The sequence below is a fragment of the Ornithodoros turicata genome, chromosome 9, assembly GCF_037126465.1.
Source record: "Ornithodoros turicata isolate Travis chromosome 9, ASM3712646v1, whole genome shotgun sequence".
In the NCBI taxonomy this organism is placed as follows: Eukaryota; Metazoa; Arthropoda; class Arachnida; order Ixodida; family Argasidae; genus Ornithodoros; species Ornithodoros turicata.
Window position 1 is genome coordinate 917,548 of NC_088209.1, and position 23,270 is coordinate 940,817.

At 44.8% G+C, this 23,270-nt stretch overlaps 1 protein-coding gene and 1 long non-coding RNA gene across 2 annotated transcripts; one reads left to right on the plus strand and one right to left on the minus strand.

Moving 5' to 3' along the window:
- The first annotated feature begins 3,137 nt into the window (after positions 1 to 3,137).
- LOC135368046 (glutamate--cysteine ligase catalytic subunit-like) lies at positions 3,138 to 4,760 on the plus strand. Its single transcript, XM_064601124.1, has one exon. It carries the CDS (start codon positions 3,201 to 3,203, stop codon positions 4,758 to 4,760), a length of 1,560 nt encoding a protein of 519 aa, XP_064457194.1. The 5' UTR covers positions 3,138 to 3,200.
- A 13,139-nt stretch (positions 4,761 to 17,899) lies between these two features.
- On the minus strand, positions 17,900 to 19,505 carry LOC135369326 (uncharacterized). Its single transcript, XR_010415075.1, has 3 exons — positions 19,392 to 19,505; positions 18,722 to 18,865; positions 17,900 to 18,049 (listed from the first exon to the last, which is right to left on the minus strand). It is a non-coding gene; the product is annotated as an uncharacterized LOC135369326 (long non-coding RNA).
- Positions 19,506 to 23,270: the final 3,765 nt, after the last annotated feature.

The following is a 23,270-nucleotide window of genomic DNA, read 5'->3' on the forward strand; positions in this document are numbered from 1 at the left end:
TTACTCTGCAATTACCTTTAATTATCGAAGATAACCACAGGATACCTGAGGTTATCTTGAATTTCATTTCATTCCCTTTAATTATCTATATGCGCTTTAATTACTCTCACTTCCCCTTTAATTGACGTTAATCACCTTTAATCACATCGAGTTACCTCGGTAACCTGCGATTACATTCGGTGTTCTTTAATTTTATTTAATCTTTCTCTTAATTACGTATATATTACGTTCGTTACCTTTAAACTCAACTTCATTGCTTTAATTGTCTTTAATTACCTCTAATTAATTTCAGTTACCCTTACCTCTTACTGTTAATTACCTTCGACTACTTCGACTTCAAATCGTTACCTTCATTTACAATTACTCTCTTATATCCCCTTTATATGTCCAGGTATACATCTGCCTCGGTGAGACTTCGCCATCACACACACGAACACACACACACACATACAGCTTTTTTCCATTTTGAGAAACAACTTTATTTTCGACCTTGGAGAGTGGGGAGTTTCATCGCCACAGGCGATACTCTACCCCATTGCTGGATGGAATGGGGGGAATGAAATAACGAGCCCCTTCACAATAACGATCGAAGTCCGATGGTGTCCAGAAATGTCAGAAGAGCTTTGAGCGCAGAGCGTTGCTGGGCTGGATTGGGCCAGGGACCAAGCAATTTCGATAGGGAGAAAGGGCGAGAGTCCAGCTGACGAAGAGACTCGGTGAGTGTGGTTCGGGAAGGTTCGTAGGGTTCGTAGGGTGTGGTTCGGGAGGGTTCGGGAAGGTGATTCCATTTTGACACTCCTAATGCTGTCGTATTAAAACATGTCTTCCACCCCACGGGATCATTGAACTAGGCAACGAACTGGCTAGGTTCAGGTGAAATCAGAGTTAATATCGTATATGTCTGTAATCTCAACGAACACGGGTAAGTCCTCCTCGGAAGATTCTTTGGCAACAGCACAGCCAAGAGCAAATGTGTTATCATTATGATCTGCACGTTTTACATAGACAATAGATTGTGCGTGAATATCACGGTCATGAATATAACTCTGAATTGCTTCTGGGGCATGTTGAAGTAGTATCTCCTTGGAACCATCAGTAGATGTGGCATTTCTGATGAAGGGGTGCGACCACACATACTTTTGATAAAATTGATGTCTTCTTGCTAATGAAAGGGTTATGTTCTTAAAATGTCGAGTTTTTCTAGCAACATCTTAAAATGCTGGTGTTTCCCTTCGAAACGCATACACGATACAGCTAGGAGAGGACCAAACATCCTGATGAGTCGCGGATAATGAACAATGTACAGGGGTTAGGTATTTGTGGGTACAACACTGCAAAGCCTTGAAGAAACGCATAAATGCAACGCTTTAAGTAATGAACATGCATATGCGGAAGGTGCCTGCTCATGAGAAGGTCTAAGCTATATACTAAAGCTATATAAAGCTATATACAGCTGCCATGCTTCATTGCCATGCACAGCTGCCACGCCATACATGATTTTCTGTATGTCGGCTGCGCATGTCTACACACACATTTAATCAGCTTGATATACATACATATATGGACCTCAATGTGATTATATGCAATATGCTGGTAATTGTGAATACACGGTTACCAGCATATTGCCACGAACCCAGCAGTTTTATTCGGCGTTACAACCTTTACACCCCAGTTGCCACGAGGGTGTTAAAATACGCCTTAAAAGGTGTGCGCCATGAACATTTTGATTTACACCCTTTAAGGTGTAAAAAGATTTAGAGTGTACTTACACACATTGACCAGGGGTACATGACAGCTGCGGATGACAAAGACGTGACACAGCCCCTTCTAATAAAATGAAATGCACCCATTTCATGATCACTGTTGAAAGAGTGAACACTTTTGAAGTTTAAAGTTTATTTTCTTTCTAGAAATACAAGTTGCACTTGTGTTTTTATGGACAGGTCCTAGAGTTGGTGCAGGGATCAATAGTTATCGAGCAGGGATAATATACACGCCCAGCCACTAATTATCAGAGCATTAGCAAATAAGAAATAGAGTATAATTAGTATAATTTAATATAGTTTTACCACATTTATTTACAAGTTATCACACCACCAACTCGCTGAAAGAGGCGACAACCAAGGTTCACAATGAATAAATGACTGACATGCGAAGTGAATTACATGGTGTCAGTGTGACTACACACGTCGATTTTGAAAGAAATAAGTGATGACGTCTTTCCAATGTGAAGCGGCGATGAGTTCCAGCTTCTGCTTGAAAAATGGGAGAACTGAAATACACAATAGTGGTTCGACCCCATGGAGTATTTGAAAGTTAGTGCAGTGCACACCTTCTATGTGACTAAAATATAAATGTCTACTCCGCTGCTGTTAAAGCGAAAAAACTGGAGTGAAAACTCTCGCTGGCTCGGAGAATAGGGTCGTGATGATTATACTTGGGATAAATTTTTTATTCCAGTGCCAGCAGGATATATTTAGAAATATTTCGACTGTGTGAGGTGAGCACAAGGCCTGTAGAGGGGCATCAAAGCGCAATGCTCTGTTGGGTACTGAAGCTTGCAGTCAATGATGTTGGGATTTACTCTCTTGGGCCACTCTGGACCGGCTACGGCAAGCATGAAACCGCCATCACCCCCAAGCATCACCACCTCCAGTATCCGCAACTGTTTCTGTTCATTTGCATCCGACAGGTGATGCACCCTGCACTCCATAACCTTTTCCGATGGACTCTTAGCCGTACCGTGTATTCACACAAGCGACATTCCCCCAGAAGCAGAAGATACAGAAAGCGTCCTAGCTTTCTGCTGTCGCGTGAGCGCGAGCGCTGAACGTCGTGTCTTCACGTGCACTGCATGCCAACCGTGTGGAATATCCTACTACACAGCCACCAGATATTCCGTGGTAGACGACAAGAAGACACGCTGATGGTGTCGTCTGCTAAATACGCAGTACGCCACTCCCGATATTCCACACCGTGTGAATGCTCCGATAGTGGTGTTTTTGCTTTTTCATCCACAAGAATATTCCGTGAGGATGTCGCTCGTGTGAATACACACGTAGTGGAAGAAGTGTCGAGCACCCTCGATGCCGGAGACTGAAGAAGAAGAAGAAGCAAAAGCGCGCAGTACAACGGACTCTCGCATTCTCTTCTAGGCCATCAAGTTGAACGGTGGAACGCATAAGGGCCTTGCATTCACAATGGGTTTGCTTTCTGAAGGGTCGCCACTCTCTTGGGAAGAAACAAAGCGGCTCTGTGAACACGTCCGCCATCATGGGATCCTCCAGTTCATCATCCAGTACCACAGCTCGAAAAACCGCAAGCACGACTGTCTGCGCTGGGGCGACGAGATCGAATACATGCTGGTTCGGTTTGATCACGAAAATCGTCGAGCCCAGCTCTGCCTAAGGGCCGCTCAACTGCTCTCCACCCTCAACGAAAGAGACGGCCGTGACCGTTCCCTGTGTTCCTGGCATCCAGAATTCGCTGTCTGCGCCATTGAAGCCATTCCGAATGCTCCGTACGGGGACTTGGTGTCGCATTATAACGTTGTTGAGCACAACATGCGGGAACGCAGAGCCGAGGTACGCGCCCTTCTCGCGAAAGATGAAGAGATCATATGCATAACAACGTTCCCAACCTTGGGCTGCCCACAATACACTTTTCCGGTGTACACACCGTCGCTGAAGGCTGCCCACATGCCGTCCTTGTTCCTGCCCGAGGAAATGGTGTTCCCGGCTCATCCTCGCTTTAAGACCCTCGCTCGTAACATCAGGGAACGACGTGGGAAACGTGTCGTCATCAACGTCCCAATTTACAAGGACGACAATACAAGGTGGCCTTTCACTGAAGACTGGAGAGCGCTCGGAGATGACGGAGAAGCTGAGAGATCTGCCCGACCAGGCCACGTCTACATGGACGCGATGGGCTTCGGAATGGGAAATTGTTGCCTGCAAGTCACCTTCCAGGCATGCGACTTGACTGAAGCCAAGGACTTATACGACCAACTGGCAAATATATGTCCTCTTATGCTGGCTTTAAGTGCAAGCAGTCCTGCTTTTAGAGGCTACCTTGTCGACACAGACTGCCGTTTTGACGTCATAACTCAGTCCGTCGACGACAGAACGGATGAGGAAATGGGATTAAAACCATTGGGCCCCGACGCGCACCTGATCAAACGACCTCGCTACGCGAGCATCCCTTGGTACCTTTCCTCAAAGGGCCAGCACTTCAACGACGTCCCAATGGCTTGCGACGCAAAAGTATACCAGGCACTTCGTTCGGCAAACGTAGAGGAACCATTGGCGAGACACCTGTCGCACGTCTTCATCCGTGATACTCTTTGCCTCTTTAGCGAGAAACTGAAGCAACACGACAATATCGATTTTGATCACTTTGAGAACCTGCAGTCGACAAGCTGGCACTCCTTGCGATTCAAACCCCCGCCACCTAAGAGCAGCATCGGATGGCGAGTCGAGTTCAGGCCTACAGAGCTTCAAATGACAGAATTCGAGAACGCAGCGTACGTCGTGTTCGTTGTGCTTCTTACGCGGGTAATTCTCACCTTCGACCTTGACCTCATCGTGCCCATCTCGAAGGTAGACGAGAACATGAAAATCGCGCAGAAGCGGGACGCTGTCCTGACAGAGAAATTCTGGTTCCGTAAGGACATCCTCACCCACGGCTGCCCTTCGTCCGTGGGAGGAGTACCCGATGAGAGTGCGCTGGAGATCGCCCACATGAAAACTCGGAAAACCTAATTCCAACAACGACACGGATACCGGACCCACTAACACGACACACGCAGCAGCCGAACAAATCATTTCCAGCACCACAACCACAACTCTCCGCAACATCGCTGACTCACCCCGAGAAAACGCTGACGCAAGCACCGTAATAGATATATCACGCTCACTAACCAGCGACGAACTACAAGTCCTCTCTAGGGGGTTAACATTCTGCCCTACACTCAATTCTGTTAACGAATACGAAATCCACAAAGACATATCAGACTTTGCGAGACGGCTACGCCTTAGAGAATTCTTCGCTGATACAACACAAGAAAACAACAACGACCTCCGACTACCATCAACCTGGACACCAAATCACGGCCGAGAACCCGCATTAGACATGTACATTAAACAAGTAAGCAACGACATCCTTCGCAGTATTTCCCAAAGCTCGCGTGGTCACAACCTCACTAAAACACAGCGTGACATCATCAAAGCGCTAGCTGACAGAGATGATATCATTATCAAGCCCGCAGATAAGGGTGGGAGTATCGTCATCTGGCCCACAGATAAATATATTTCTGAAGCTCATAGGCAACTCAACAATACGCAACACTACCTCAAACTGGAGCATGACCCAACAAAGGAGTACACGGCGCTAATAACCCATACCATACAGGACCTCCACGAACGAAAGCTCATCACACGTGATGACCTCAGATATCTCACCCCATCAAACACAAGCGCGGGGCGTTTCTATTTACTGCCCAAAATCCACAAGGTACACGCCAACGAGCTCTATACGGCTGACATCCCCGGCAGGCCAATTGTATCTAATAACAACACACCAACAGAAAGACTCTCGAAATTCCTGGACCACTATTTAAACCATATTCCGACAACACTGCTATCGCATGTACAAGACACACCCCACCTCCTCAGAATAATCAGAGATATAAACAACACTCGTACATTTGGTAGGGACACAATACTAGCCACGCTGGATGTGACATCACTGTATACTAACATCCCACACAACGACGGAATCACAGCCCTCTGCAATACCCTTTCTACAACAAACATCAGAAAAGACACGGAAACCATACTCGCTCTAATGGACTTGGTCCTTAAACTGAACTACTTCGAGTTCAATGGCGAATACTACCTACAAGTACACGGTACAAGTATGGGCACACCTGTTGCACCCACATACGCAAATATATTCATGGGTTTCTTGGAAAACAAAGTTCTCAGCGCCCTCTCATTAAAACCCACTGTGTACCTTCGATACATCGATGATATACTGATAATATGGGAACACGGGGAACATGAATTTCAAAAGTTCGTAGATCTACTGAACACCGCGCATAGCACCATAAAGTTCACATCACAACAGTCAACTCACTTAATTAACTTCCTCGACACCACAGTATCACTAGACAACGGCAACCTCATCACAACCCTGTACAAAAAGACAACTGACAAACAACAATACCTTCACTTCAAGAGTCACCACCCGCGCCACTGTAAGGTTGGAATTCCTAATGGGCAGAGTGTAAGACTACGCAGAATTTGTTCAAACGACACAGATTACGCTGAGAAGCTTGACGAACTCTGCAGTACACTTGCCCAAAGGGACTATCCAGACTCCCTCCTAACCGAATTCCGTCGCAAGGCACTCACACTCGATCGAAACGAGGTTCTGGAAAACCGAAAAAATCCTGACGCGTGCCAAATAAGCTTCATCACAAGATATTCCAACGCACTTCCAAACATCAAAGCCATTCTAAAGAAGCACGAGCCCCTCCTCCAAAGCAGTGACCGACTTAGCAATATATTCACCCATCCCATACAGGTCACATACCGACGCGCAAAAAACCTAGCAGACTCCTTGGTCAACGCCAAAATCAGCAAAACGAGCGCCCCGTACACGGGAACATGGCCCTGCAACCTCCCGCGCTGCAAAACATGCAAGCACGTTCAACACGCTAACTCCATCAAAAGCACTGCGAGCAATTACACCCACCCCGTTAACCACGCATTCACATGCGCAAGCTCCAATGTCATATACTGCATTCAATGCGGCGACTGCTCTATGCAATACATTGGTGAAACCGGCCAACAAATGAACAACCGCCTTACCGGACACAGAACCGACACGTCCAACAAACTCCCCAAAGCAGTCGCCGAACACTTTAACGTTCCTGGTCACAATTTTGACAACATTAAACTATATATTCTAGAAACCGGGTTTAGATCCACACGTGACAGCCGTGATAGGGAGTCTTATCTCATATACAAGTTCAACGCTCTTCACCCGTCCGGTATCAACAAATCACAAGGCACCCTAGAAACACTTCACAAATAAAATATGCTTTTCTCTTTTACCCCCATTATCATCTGTTATGTTCTGCATGGCCACTGCTTTCTGCATTCTTTATTGCATGCCACAACTTTGTATTACAAATATTATTTAAAAAAAAGAAAAAAAAAACTTTGCTTGTTCTGGAATTTTCCCCACGTAACCACTAACCTCCTTATCTTTCGCTATGCTTGCCAATTCTTGCCTGTTGTCCCGTTTCGTCCACGTGTTCGTGAACCTTCCATTTTCTGTAACCGGTCTGTAGCCTAGATGACTACGTTCACATAATCCCCTCCACACCCTAACAAAGCAGCCATTCACTCCGGCCGTAGAAGCCCGCACGGACCCTTTCTTCCCTCCGGGCTGTTGACCCACAATTCGCATGTACCTTTAAACACGTCACACCTAACCCTTTAAATACCATGCCAATGATGAGGACGGTGCCCAGAAGAAGAACAGTCTCTGTTCGAAATATCGGCGGCTTCTGTCCTGAGGCAACTCCCTTCTTACTGCCGGTAAGTTCTATACGGTGAGGCTGACATCCTGACGGAAACCTTACGTGAGTACTGAACGGCTAATTAAGGGTCAGCTCCGGGAGCTCGCACCATTCGTGCGGTCTCCCCACTGGTCCCCACTTCTAACGTCCCCACACTGCGCCATCTAGTTAAGACGGATGTAATCCTCCCCGGCGCCTCAATGTCATACGCATGCGCATAGCCCATTGTGAAAAGGTCCATAACGAAGGCGGCTGATGAACTTATAGGTGTAGAGGACCCGTCGGTGTAAACGGCAGTGTGCTCAGCATATACGCTTAATGGAACAGTCTAGACTCGCACAACTTTGTTTCTGTTTTTGGTCGGTATGGAATGTTAGGCAGCCGAAAACAGTTTTTCTACAATTAGTGCTATCGTAGCGAAATTGGGACGCCTGCAAAAGCCCCCGAATCTCCTGTGTGCAAAACACACTCCTTCGCCTTCACGATAGACCCGTGATGAGCGCCTCCACGCGCGTCACTAGGTGACGTGAGTGGCAGGGACGCTCCTCATCGGACCTGGGATCACATGATCCAGGTTAGGAACACAGCGCAGGCCGGAGCGTCTGCTACTGCTTCGGAAACTCCGGGCGTTCTCCGACCGCGTGATGTCCGAAACGGAGGATTTGAAGGCTGTCAACGACATGACCACAATTTTTGGGACCGCTAACGCCACGGGAAGAACGAGTGGTGCAGCTCGAAATTAACTGTGTGTTGTACAGCGATACTATGGCGATACCGCAGTGCTTCCTGACAGTGTGCAGACTCTCTGATCGTTTTCACCGCACAGTTGGTTCAGTGGCTAACAGGCAGCGCCACAATACCGCCGTCATCTCTTGGTTTCTGCAACTGTGATTGCAGAAACTGTGATTTCTGCAATTGTGAGTTCTGAGATTGCACAGAAGTCACGGATGTATTATTCTTGCAACTTTATTTTGTCAGACTGCATATATGCTTTGTGGCTGCATTATGAAGAAATGACTAAGAAGCAAGCGAGCTGGTGAAGATCATGCATAATGTAAAACCCCAAGACAAAGGGACATAAACGGACAGGCACAACACGTCTCAAGGCTAAGACTCAATTGAGGCTTACTATTGAGACATACTAGCATAGCTGGGCGTCCTCACTCATGAGGACCCTCATGAGAACGCCTCACCCTCACCTCACGACGATGAGGTGAGGGTGAGTGAGGCCAGACCACGCTGAATGTTCCTCACGAGGACAGTCGTGAGGCATTGTCCCTCATGAGGCCCACTGTGAGGGCCCTCATGAGGCCAGTCGTCGTGAGGCCATCAATACGTGAGGGTACAACTAATTCTGTGAGGAGCCTCACGGATGAGGCCGTGAGGCCCTTTGTGAGGAACCTCACGGATGAGGTCATGAGGCCTTTCGTGAGGAACCTCATGGATGAGGCTGTGAAGCCTTTCGTGAGGGACCTCACGGATGAGGCTGTGAGGCCTTTCGTGAGGGACCTCACGGATGAGGTCGTGAAGTCCTGACGGTCCGTGACGCACCTCACAGATGAGGTGATGGGTTCGGGCTCGTCTTTGCTGATGCCAAACACTAACGTTATATCTCACTGTGACAGTAGCAATTGTTACCAAATTTATCCAATCACTCGACGAAACCCTTAAGCAGTTGAATGCCGCGCAGTATCATTAGTACCAACTACTGACACAGTAGTTCAACGCCGACGTGTCAGGTGAACATGAAGGAAAGTTCTTTTAAGGCTTATGTGCCTACTAGTGACTTGAAGACACGTCACGCCATAACGGTATTCACGAGGCGAGACTCGTGAGGATGAGGGGTCGTGAGGCCATGGGGGTCCTCATTAGGCGAAAGTACGTGAGGCGCCGTGAGGACATGAGGGCCCTCATGAGGTGAGGACACGTGAGGATGAGGACCTCATGAGGTGAAGATACGTGAGGTCATAAGGGTTGTGAATAGCCTCATGAGGTGAAGGCATGTGAGGATGAGGATGATAAGGCCTCTCGGGATCCCGATGCCCTGAGATGACGTTTGTAAGGGCAAAATTTAAAATGGAATGTGAGGGTGAGGGTGACTGAGGTTTAGTTACCGGTGAGGAAGATTTGGTGAGGGTGAGTGAGGCCAATAAAGTATGTGCTTCGTGAGGTGAGGATGAGTGAGGCCGCTGGAAAATACCCACCTATGCATACTAGGCCGGGATCTACGCGCTGAGTCACCGGGCCCGGCCGGGCCATTTTTCGATGCGCCCGGGCCGGGTCGGGCCCGGAAAAGTCGGCCCGTGCAGGGCTCTAGTAACGATAACGGAAACGCCTACCACTCTCCGCCAATACCGCAAACAGAAACGGAAACAAAAATTGTCTTCCGGTATTGAATTCGGGTAATGGCTAGTACTGTTGTGCGGTGACGTTTCAGTGACCTTTCATTTTATTTTTGCATTTTGATGACATCATTCCCCGAAATGCTTTAAATACTACACGACAGAATGGAAACAAAGGGCAATATTGGATATCGAGGCTGCAGCACTCGCTTACCTACTTGTGACATCACCTACTTAGCTGACATCAAGACATGACACTTACACAACATAGACTCCACGCACTCTACTCCACCATACCACGAGGATGACAGCATATGCGATTTTTTGTACTTTTCTTCATTTCCCCGTGTCATTATTGTTAACTACTGAGAGCGTCCGCCTATGACTGCAACATTGGATGAAGGTTACGCCCATCTTGGGTTGCTGGACTCAGAGTGACTGAAGACATGTTCACTTCTTTAAAAATCTTGCAAGCTGTGCCATCCCAACGACGTAAAATTACTTGTGTAGTGTGTACACGTGACACCGAAGAAGCACTTGGGCAAAACAGGGTGCTCACCGAGCCGGACGGGCTGTTCTCCCGCAGCTCTGTAAAAGCCGTTCCGTTACCGGAACCAGTAACGGAAACGCAACGGGAACGAAATTAAAAGCTGGTATCAAAAACGGATAACGGAAACGAAAACACAGCATTAATGTAAATGGAAACGGTAACGAAAATACGTCCGTGATCCTTCCCTGCTTGTAATGCATTAATCCGTAACCTGTGGAAAAAGAAAGGAACGAAGGAGAGAAAAGAAATGCAATACGTGGATTACGTATTTAGACAGTCATCCTCCAATCATCATTTTATTTCTGTTCGAGAATCTTGGTGTTGACATATTCACAGATTTTTTATTTCTATTATTTCAGGTGCTTAGATTTTTTGCATGTTATCGAAGAGGTAGTGCTGCATCGTCCATGGCTTTCCGAATATGATGAGGTAGTGCTGATCAATTTGACCACAATGAACAGCGTGCTCTCAATGTGGTAGAGCCTTGGTTTTGTCCAGGCTGGATGATAAAATGTGCGCCGTTCAAGAGCGTGTGACTGCACTGGGCGCACTTTTTCGCACGACAAAGGGCTTGCAACGGGATGACTCGTCCTTGTGAAGGGACTGGATGCGGTGAAGCCACGAACTACTAGATTATAAATACCATGTCAGGCGCACCCCTTCTACGCGCCGCATTGTTGGAAGGTAGTGGTGGCGCTTCTCATCGTCCCAGTTATTGCTTCCTCAACTTCTACAATACTTTGTACTTGAGCTTACCTTAGTATTTCTGTACAAGCGGTGGACGTTCCACAGATGTTTCATTCTGAGGTTGATTATCATCATCATTCTACGCGTTTTCATAGGGGCTATCGCTGTCGTCTGCTACGGTAGTCGTACACACGCTTCTGCGCGTTCGGAATTCAAATTTCGATCGTCCAATCGTGTTGTGCCGATCAGTAGCGCCCCTGGCGGATCGTGCGGACGGACTCCTCATAGGGTTTTCTGAATGTGATATGGTTGTTATAATCTAGTAGGTCGTGGGTGAAGCCTCCTGTAACCTCGGGCCCGAGGTCACTTCCTTTGGGTAAATTTGGGCTGGGGAATAATAGGGGCCTTCTTCGTGTGCAAATGTTTGCGAGACCGTAAAATGTGATCGATAAAGTGCACTAGCAACACTCAGCAGGTCGGACTTACGACCTTTGTGAAAGTATCACACCTTCAAAAGTGCTATAATTCATGTAAGACCTGGATTTTTGTGTATTATAATATAGGTTTTACATGTATTATACACATACATCTTGAAAATGGCTGTTAGAATGCTTAATACAAATACTCAAAAGTAGTAGTAGCAAAAAGTAGCAAAAGTAGTAGCAATAGTATTACAATTAGCGTTCCCGGTTTTGCGGTGTTTAGTTCATTCCAGATTCCGTTGGAAAAAATCAGTGGGACTTCACTGACCACGAATTGGTGGTTTTCGGTGGCTATATTTTTAAGGAATAGAGGATCGGCGAAAATCGTCGAGAAATAAAACAGAACCCCTCTGTACGCACACACCGAATATAACGCGTTACAACAACTCATACTGCAGATACTGGGCGACTGTGGTAAGCAACAAAGCTAACCAGGCATGTGGTACTTTGACTTTCTTCTAGCTTTTTGGAGTGTCCACATTGTATATTTATCAAATTCTAACCAAAAAGGCGAATTATTGAATTTCAGTGAATTACACTAGAGGAACGGACAGGTACGAGGCCCTGTAATGTCCACCGAGCTCAAGAAGCCATCGTACGTGTAGTGGTGCGCCTGACTTTTTTCTAAAATTGTCTTTCGATTGAAAGAGGTCACCTCGTATATACGCATACAGAATTCAAATACCTACACACGGTTCATCAGGATTGTGAAATATCAATTAAAACATTACGAGCTTTGAAGTTGAAAAGTTCTGCAGATAAAACCTTGATGTTAGAGTTGCATGTTTTTCCTTCCTTGTGACTTCCATCGGCGGCTCACTTATAAATTACTGCAAACATACCCATAGCGTATTCTTGTAAGTATAACGAGACCTGGGCGCAAATCATAAAGGGAATTCGAAGTTACTGATTACAAGTTGGGGTTTGTTAGTTTGTGCCGTTTTTATCCGCACATTAACCAGGGTGGACGTGTATCAGCTTACAGCAATGACGGCGCTATCCCAGCACTAGACAGCCGTTTCGGCCTTACTGGGTATTCGTCACCAGTACGCAGGTAAGCAACGTGTAACTATGTGGTTTCAGAAGGCATTTTTATATTGGAATGAACAAGACTTACCCATGGCGGTGGAGGCATGTCTTGAGACTGCGGTGCATAGCGCGAAGACGATAATGGCAAGGTAAACGGCGGAAAAGGTATGGAGCATTTTTTTGCTTCCAAGGAGTGTGATCGACAGAGGGGTTGAGTCTCGAAGGGACTGAATATCAAAAGCTACTTCAGATACGATGTTCGCTACGTGGTGGAGATATCACTTTAGGACGATAGAAAACGGAGTATCTGTGGGCTCAAAATTAAAGGTCGACAGCAAGGTGACGAATTGAGCAAACTAAGTGTGCTGACTAGCATTTACTAAGACACAACCGAGCTCGGTGATACCTGTAGACCCGTGCGGTAAAATCTTAATTAGGTCACGTTTTCTTGCAGCTTCTATTCACGTGTTTTCGACACCGTCTCGAAAGTGTGAACTTAACAAATGATTAAGATTTCGCTAATTGGCAGGCTCACGGCACGCGCGGGAGGCACTCGAACCTAATGAGCTTTCAGCAGTTTACATTGGAAGAACGTGGTTTAGAAAATGAAGGAGCGTACGCACGAATATTAGCTCGTGACCTTTACGAAATGCCGTGTTACAGGTCACTCCAAGGAAAAATGTCCGAGTCTGCCGCTAGTAAAACTGTTCTCCTCTTACCAGCTGTGCAGAACGATGAGCTGTTAGTGCAAACTATTCGACTCTCGTCAGCGCCATCTGTGAGAGCGGACTGGGGAACAGGAAACTCAGACAACGAGGGAAGAAAAGAAGGAGTAATTTTACTCCTTTTGAGGTCTAAATGCATTGCCACAAAAAAATAGTCCCTTTCTGGAGTAAATGAATGTCACAGAGTGTAGACTTTAAGACTGTCGTAAGAGTCCCAGGTACATAATTCGTGTGCATGCATGAAAATACTTTGAAGCGAACCGTCAACCGTGATATATCGAGTGATATAAAATCTTGCGCCGTACATAGGGCACAATTTGCAAAGAAAGAAGCGCTAACGGTGTCTTACTCTGTGGTGTTGTAAAATTGCTAAGTTGGCTGAGTTATACAGCCTTATGCCATCATATTGACCAAGAGCACATATTTACGTAGGATGTTTCATTCAGGAGACCATTTGCGATGTTCAGTGACAATTCGCAGTCCTGGGGAGTAAATGTCGGGGCCAGGGGACTAAAATGGGAAGTAATTGCAGTCTAGGGGGAGCAGATGCTGTAATTACTCCCCGTTTTACTCCTTTTTTCCTTAGAGTGTAGAAGGACGATGATCAGCCATGGTAACAGCAAAAAAGTAACAAAAAGAAACGAACTTCCACCTAGCTGTTCAAGGAAAAGTACGGGAGTCCGACTAGTAACAAGTACTGGGCGTTCAATGACGATGGGGAGTGTTTACGAAAATGGTGTTTAATAATCGAGGATGGTAAAAGGACGAAGAGATCGTCGTCGAACGGGTATCCTAGGGGATAACGCGAGGCGCACACTTACAACGTGACGCACAGCCGTTGAATACAACGTTGGCACTACTTACACGCATTGACCATGGGTACATGACAACTGAGGATGACAAAGACGTGACACAGCCCCTTCTAATAAAATGAAATTCACCCGTTTCATGATCACTGTTGAAAGAGTGAACACTTTTGAAGTTTCAAGTTTATTTTCTTTCTAGAAATACAAGTTGCACTTGTGTTTTTATGGACAGGTCCCAGGGTTAAAAATTGGTGCTGGGATCAATAGTTATTGAGCAGGGATAACATACACGCCCAGCTACTAATCATTAGCAAATAAGGGATGGAGTATAATTAGTATAATTATACATAGTTTTACCACATTTATTTACAATTCAGTTATCACACCACCAACTCGCTGAAAGAGGCGACAACCAAGGTTCACAATGAATAAAGGACTGACATGCGAAGTGAATTACATGGTGTCAGTGTGACTACACACATCGATTTTGAAAGAAATAAGTGATGACGTCTTTCCAATGTGAAGCGGCGATGAGTTCCAGACATTACCTTTTGTAGTGGTTCAGTGTTCCAAGACCTTAAATGACAAGTGATACAAAGCCCTTCGGGAGTGACCGTTTCCATACATGGGTTAAACTTCTTTCAAGCCGCACGTCCTTATACACACGACAATCTCGATGGAAACTCAATACGCTGACTGGTTGGTATTTACAGAACTCTCAGAAATCTCGTCGTCCTCTCTGGATAATATGAACATTGATGAAGGAAATAATGTAAAACACTATAAGCAAAGCAGCTGTTACAACCATTCCTCGAATATCACAATCACTACCAAAACCCTCCAAACCCTGATGAAACGACGACTGCAGGAATGCACGTAAAGACCAAGAAAAGGCCTGGGCTATATTTAGACGATACTCTTCAGTGCAGAACATGAGCGAATTAAAAAGAAAACGGGCAGCTGCAAAACGAGTGAGACGAGAAGCAAAAAGGAAGTCCTAGCGTGACTTCGTAACTACAATAAAAAGCAACGCCACAGCTAAAATTGCGTGGGATAGAATAAAGAGCGTTAGCAGCCAATATCATGGCTTTACTGTACTCATTCTGTCCCAAAATGGAGTTCCATATAGCTCTTTATGGGAACAAGCTAACGCGTTGGACAGACACTTTCAAATGGTGTATAGTTCACGAAATTATAGTCAAGGTTTTTTAAACATCAAGCTACACAACCAAAACTATGAACCATATAGCACAAACTTTACTGAACAACAGAGGGCCCTCAGCTGTGTAAGGTCCTTAGCACCAGGCCCAGATGAAATACATTATGAAATGATTCGTAATTTAAGCCCCACTTCAGAGCAAGTGCTCCTTCAGTTCTCTAACCGTGCATGGCATGAAGAGACTCCTCCGTTATGCAGGGAGCTAGCTAAGGTTGTTCCCATTTTGAAACCAAATAAAGGCCCTTCCACGGCTTCTACCTGCAGGCCAATTGCCCTGACAAGCTGTGTGGGGAAAACATATATGAGGATGGTAAATGCAAGGTTAATTCATGTGTTGGACGAGAACAAATCGTTTGATAAATACCAGAGTGGTTCCCAGTCAGAGCGAGGCACCGTTGATAAACTTTTACGAAAGTAAACGCAAATACGAGAGACTTTTCTTCGAAACCATTTCTGTCTCTCTGTTTTTCGATCTATACGACCTGACGGAATGGCATACCTCGGGACCTTCGGGACCAGGACGATCTTCTTGACGTACACGGCGTCAGTGGTCAGTGCAATTTTGAAGAGTTCTGTCATTTCCTCTAAAAGGTCTTTGATGTATGTAGAGTGTAATCACCTCATAAATCCTCTACAGCATGGTTTCCGCAAAGGATATTCGACGGCTACGGCTCTTTCAGACCTTATTCACGACTTGTCTGCAGCAGTTCATGAAAACTTACACACAAATGTCTTGCTCTTGGACCTCCCCGAGGCATTCGATCGAGTGGCCCACGAGCACTTGCTCCTCAAACCAAATGCTCACGTTTCAAGCTCTAAATTAGTTTCTTGGTTTCACGACTATCTTACACGACGTACTCAGTTTGTGGAAGTAGATGGATGCGCATCATCACCCCCCCCCCCCCCCCACGGATCTTTTTATCAGTTGTACCAGTTACTATTCCTTCTATATATTAATGACCTGTTGAAAAATATCAAGAGTAAAGCAAGTCTATTTACCGATGATTGCATAATTTATCGGGTTATTAATTCAACGACAGATAGGGGCACCTTGCAAAGTCATGTAGATAGAATCAAAGAGTGGTGCGATACGTGGCAGATTACTTTAAAAACACAAACACAAAACAAACAATGTGTACGTGTGTTTCGCGTAAAAAAAACCTACTGTTACGGCATATTTGTTCATAATAAATTGGTTCATAAAGTAAATGAATAAAAATACCTGGGGGCGATCGTTACAGCGCGTTTAATATGGAACGCGCATATTCGATACGCGACTAGAACTGCTAGGAGCAAGGTGTTTTACCTTAGAAGGTTATTACGGTATTCCGCACCTGAGGTACGATTGTGTGCTTATAAATCCCTTGTATTGCCAGTGATTATGAATGCCAAAGTTGTCTGGGACCCCTATAGGTTAACACAGGAAAGCAGAGTAACGACCAGAGTTATTTAGTAAGTAAGTAACGCGTTACTTTTCTACTCGTTACTCAATTACATTTGTAGTCGAGTAATTGGTGACGGCAATCAATTACTTGTTTTGAGTAACTGCATGGCATAAGTCTGGTTAGCATTAACCGCCTTTTGCGGCCCATTCTTCACTTCCGAGTATCCACTTCCGGTATAAACCCGACTTCCGGTTGTCCACATCCCGTCTATACTTGATTTGCGGTATGTACTTCCCGTCCAACTCGACTTCCCGTTCTCCACTTCCGGTCTAATTGCCTTCCGGTTGTCCACCCCAGTCAATGATTGATCCCCGGTTTTATACTTTCAATTACTATGTGTAACTTCATTTAATTAACCTTGAATTAGCCTCAATTACTTTCAATTACTTGTAATTACCCTTTAATTACAGAGGTGATCTTGAATTCCATTAATTACCTTTAATTGCATTTACTTGACATAATTACTCTGAATTCACCTGACGTTAATTTCCTTTAATTACGTGTAATTACCTCCGGTATAATCTGCGGTTACCCTCGGTATTCTTTTATTTCATTTAACCATTCTCTTAATTACATCTATGTTACATTCATTACCTTTAAACTCAACTGTCTTGTTTTAATTACCTCTACCTCTACCCGTCTCTTACCTCTTACTCTTAATTACCTTTGACTACTTCAATTTCAAATGACCTGATTCATTATACCCCCCTTGCATGACCTCTTATACCGCTGTCTTAATGAGGCTCCACCAAGTGAGGCTTCACACACACACATGAACATAAAGATTTATCGATTTATTTATTTTTTTCATTTTGACACTCCTAATGCTAATGCATTAAAAACATTAGGAGAAATGGGAAGGCACGGTCGGGGGGGGGGGGGGGGGGGGCGCTTTACGTTTCGACGGCACTGCTCGGATAATCGCATACGCGGTAAAACTTACCAAGATAGACTGGATGTATGAGATTAATAGGATTACAACAATGACGACGATGCGCTCTTGTACCTACAAATTTCTCATATCAATGGAGATGCACTTATTTTATTTCTGTTGCGCTCTCCCATCACAGCTATATGTGTCTGATCACTGGAGAGAATAGTTGGACGAAGCTATGTTGCCTTGCAATGTGTCCAACATCGATGTAAGTACCAAGTCAGGTAACAGTCCTCTTGAGACTGGAGAACAAAATTGATAGCCTTTAACTCAGTCGTACGCAGCTTCCTATAAATTGTCGAAGAGTTGCGAAAGAAAATATCGCTGGTTACTAAGATTTGCAATCGTGTATTCTAAGGGTTCTTCGTTTTCGGGTTTTATGATTTTTCAAATTCGGGAGGGAAAAATCCGGTGCTATTTACATACGAGAAATCGGGTGCTATGATCTCTGTTTGATATGTCATCGGGGAATTTTCGGGTGAAACGAAAGGCATATGAAACAAGCCACTGCTGCGACACTGGGACGAGAAACAAGAATCTTTATCTTTCCGCTCGGAACTAGGGCAGTGAATGACAGTGGTATTCAAACACTTGCCCGAGCTCCACAAAAGCTCGTCTTTGACTCCCACAGGAGGGCATCATAAAAGGAGGACAAAGAGGTTGTCACAAATAGCTCTCTTTGCTGATATTATGATTCACTTTTCGGAAGGTTTACCGCGAACCAGTTGAAGGACGGCGAGGATTTCGGGTAGATGTCGGGTTTCAACCGAATTCTTGAAAATTTGTTCGGGGAGAGGGGGACTATAATGAAAAATCGGGTTTAACTCGAAAACAAAAACCCTATCTATTCTCTCTCAAAACAAGGCATTGAATGTAGCAACGGGTCGCAATAGACAAAAGTAAGTCTGACTTACCTGTTGATCATTCCCGCTGTCGTGAACTGGTGCAGATGAATTCATCAACTGGTCCAGAAGGAAGGAAATCAAAGAAGCCGAGATGACGTCCTCCATTTACAAGTAGGTGTGGAACGTTGCAGTGGATGTCGCTCTCCGAGATCCCTAGGGGAAAACATCCTTATATGTTCGGTTTCTTTGCTAGACGCCAAATTGCATCACTTCAAAGGAATGCATCCGTCTTGACCAAATTGGAACTCTAAGAGAAGCGTATTCCTGTACCCGTATCGACTTTGAAATACGTCTGTGCGAACGTGTTGTAGGTGTCAGAGCGCAAACAGCCCTACACTTCATATGCAGGAGAGGGCAGCAAAAGCAGACTACAATTAGACGTAACATAAACAATACATATTTTACACGTCATTAAGACAAGGAGAGAAACCATAAGCCGTGCTCAGCAATTTGGTCTAAATTTTTAGTGAGTATAGTTTTCTTTTCGTGGCTGAGTGCTTTAAAAGCACGCTTATCACAGACTGTTTGTGCGCACGTGCATTTATGTGCATTCAGTTGCCCGATATATACACAAAGAGGCGCTATCAATTCCAAGGTTAACACGAAAGCATTTACACGAAAATTGCAGTTACACACATAATAAGAACACAATAATGAAGGGCAGGTAGAAATGACTTACTACTTTAAACAACTCCATTTTTCTTTAATAGTATGAAGTAAACACTGGCTTGCACAACAAGTTGTAAAAAGAAAAGCGTGAACGTTTCGACACCTATTCGGGCGTCATCACCAGCACAGGAAAATGAAACGGGGGTTTAAAACGGGAATCCTTTTAGACCCTGATAACAGACTTGTAAGGGCCCCTTGTGACTGTTACAGGCATTTATCTCGCCACGAATGTGCCACGGTTCAAGGAATTTTCTTACCCCCATCTGTGCTGAAAAGTCAAGGTTGTCGCGTTGTCAAAATTGAAAGAATGTCCTGTTCTTAACAGGGGGGTGATCGACAAGTTCGGTGCGTTGATTCTTTGCTGGTGGTTTTGTCAATTGTGCCTTGTGCTCCTTCATTCTGGTGACCTTCTTCCTCGCAGTTTCCCCTACATAGCACGTGTCGCATTGTTGACATTCCAGTTTGTATACAGCCCCTGCTTTGTACATCTGGGGCACAGAGTCCTTGGGATGGCACAGAATGTTTCGTAATGTTTGACGGGGCTTGAAAGTGGTTACAATACCAAGTGGCTTTAAAAGCCTTCGTACCGACTCTGATAGGCCACGTACATAGGGAATGCATACAATATTGTCGGGGGCAGGTCGGTTATCTGAGACGGAACACATTTTAGAGACAGTGTCTGTGATGAAACGCTCGGGTCTCTAAAATGTGTGACACGGTTTCTAAAATGTGTTCCGTCTCAACCCCTACAGAGGATGTCCCGTAGAACTCAATTGCAAAAAACATCTATACTACTCTCTATCCTTATAAAAAATGCTGGTCAGTTTTTAATGACGCACCCCGTATACATACATACCTATATATATATATATATATATATATGTTTGTAAGTCCTGCTAATTTTCCCCCGTATATATATATATATATATATACAGGGTGTCCCACCGAAAAAGGGCCAGGGGATAATGAAAAAACAGAGTGATCTACACAAATGGAACCAACTGTACGTGCTTGGCAGTTGTGTGGTCTATCCAAAAAAATTTTTTGATCGCCCCTTGTCAATTAATTAGCGGTAATTAATTTTCCAATTTTGTTATTGTCGGTTTTAGCTCTCAGATGTCAATGAGGAAGTTGTAGTACATGTCGAAAAAGACGCAACTGAAGTGGTTCGAGGTTGCTATGGCTTGTGGTTTAGTTTTTTCCCGGGTTTAAAAATTGGTTTGTGAAGCCGCGCGCACCAGAGAGCGGTTCCCATAATTCGGCGCCCGCGTGCGACGATTGCAGTGCACTCTGATAGGTGTGCCGTGAAACAGGTGAAATATCTTCCTCTTGTGTGAAGTGGCCCAAGGATAGTCTCCAAGTGCTAATATCAAAGTCAATGTACGCCGGAGGGCGCTGGAATCGTCGCGCGCGGGTGCCGGATTGCCGGACTTTTAAGCTCGGGGAAAAACGAAACCACAAGCCATAGCGACCTCGAACCACTTCAGTTGTGTCTCTTTCGACATCTACTACAACCTCCTCATTGACATCTGAGAGCTAAAACCGATGATTAAAAAGTTGGAAAATTAATTACCGCTAATTAATTGACAAGGGGCGATGAATTATTTTTTTTATAGACAACACAACTGTTAAGCACGTACAGTTTGTTGCATTTGTGTAAAGCAGTCCGCTGCCCATGGCCCTCTTTCGGTGGGACACCCTGTATATATATATAGGGTGAGGTAAAAGGATTATCAAACGGCCACGAAGTTTTACAGAAGTTCAAAAAAAGACGCGGAAACAGATTTTAGGGAAGTTACAAACACTAGTTTATTACATAGGGAGACGTTAAAAAGTAAAATGGGCAAGGGGTCGACGTTTCGTCAGTGGCACTGTCTTCGTCAGGACGAAAGATGCGTATCTGGTTACACATTTCTTAAATAGGTTTGGTACATGACGTCGTAATCGGTACGGGCACGCCACAGGCGTTTGTCAGTGAGTCAGATTCGGGAATATTCCAGAAGGTCAAGTCCGGGTGGTGATGTCATTCGCCGTAGGTCACTGTCCGCTTTGGGGGAAATTCTGTGCAGGGTAAGCGCTGCTTCAAACTTTGCTGAAAAAAAAAAGAAGAAAAGAAAGAAAAACAGAAAGGGGGAAACGAAAAGGAAGAAAGTGTAGCTCATCTAGGCGGCCAGATTTCTTACCGTTGAAAGTGCTACCAGATCTTCGTTAATGGTTCATTGGAATTTGTAAATGAGATAAGATTCGCGTTGTTCCCTGCACCGATTTGAGCTAAAATTTGACTGGAGAATAAAAAGTGACACATTATTTAGTGAATGACCTGGCTGTTTGAAATGGCGAGAGACTGGGAGGTTTGGCTTTTTTGTAAAGTCAGATCGGTGGTTGTTGAACCTGATCCGAAATGATGTTTTAGTCTGGCCTACGTATTGTGCTTAGCACATGCCGCACTGAATGACATAAATGACGTTAGATGAATTACAGTCGAAGTCACCATTAATTTTGACGGGAAAATTGGAATTAGTACTTTTTAATACTTGGGTGCTTTGCATTAATTTGCATATTTGACACCTGCGAGCATCGCACGGGTGACAGCCGTTTCCTGGAAGCGCTACTTTGCTAGCCTTAGAGCTAACTAGATTATCGTGCAGGTTGCGCGCGCGCCTGTAGGTTACCCGCGGTGGCTGACCGAAAATTTGCCCCATGCGCTCCTATTGAAGAAGGATACTATGGTGACGGTTTAGTATATTGTTAACGCTTGGAATATTGCTGCTAAATGTTAAGATGATGTTTACGGAACCATTATCTAACACGCGTTTGTGGTTTTGGAACAGGGCTTTGCGATCTGCTTTCCGGGCTTTGTTTAGAGCGTCGTCATAAGCTAGGCGGAAATTGAGGACCGATGAATGTTTCCCTAAGTTCAGCTAGATTTCTGTCCAAGTCATCGTCACTGGAACAGATGCGCCTGTATCGAAGTGCTTGGCTGTAAGGGATGGCAAGTTTAGTATGACGCGGGTGACAACTGTTAAAAGCTAGATACTGTTGAGAGTCCGTAGGTTTACGGACCAGGTTTGTGGACAAGACCCCGTTGGTTAACTTTACTTGGACATCGAGAAAGTTAACAGTTAAAGGGGAATAAGAATGGGTGAACTTGATGGCCGGATGTGCTTTGTTAAAGTCGCTGATAAATGTGATTAGGTCATCTTCTGAGTGTGGCCACACCATGAAGATGTCGTCGAGGAACCGCTTGTAAAGCGTGGGCATCTTCAGGCGCTTAGATAGAAATTCCTCCTCTAGAGCTCCCATAAAAATATTTGCATAGTTAGGTGCCATTTTTGTACCCATAGCCGTGCCATGAACTTGCAAGTAGTGTTTACCTTCAAATTCGAAGTTGTTATTTTTCAGAATAAGATTGAGAAATGTGCATAGACACAAGGATCGTATGAGGTATCAGAATATTTTGAAAATGCCCTTTCAGCTGCAGCAATGCCATCCTCGTGGGGGATGTTAGTATATAGAGAGGAAACGTATATATATATATATATATATATATATATATATATATAGGGACAAAAAATTAGCAGGACCTTCTGACGCCTGACCTTCTGACGCCATCCGCTCAAACGTTGCCTGCCTGCGTACTGCAGATAAGGCCCAGGAAGGCCGAAACAGCTGTCCAGTACTGGCATGGCGACGATTCAATTACAAACATACATCTCTCTCTCCCTCTATATATATATATATATATATATATATATATATATAGGTTGAGGTAAAAGGATTATATTCCGAACGATATATATATATACGCTAATTTAGGTTCGAACGACCAGGATGTTGAATATAGATAGGGGAGAAAAGACACCAGAGACTGAAGTAGGGAGCAGGGGAA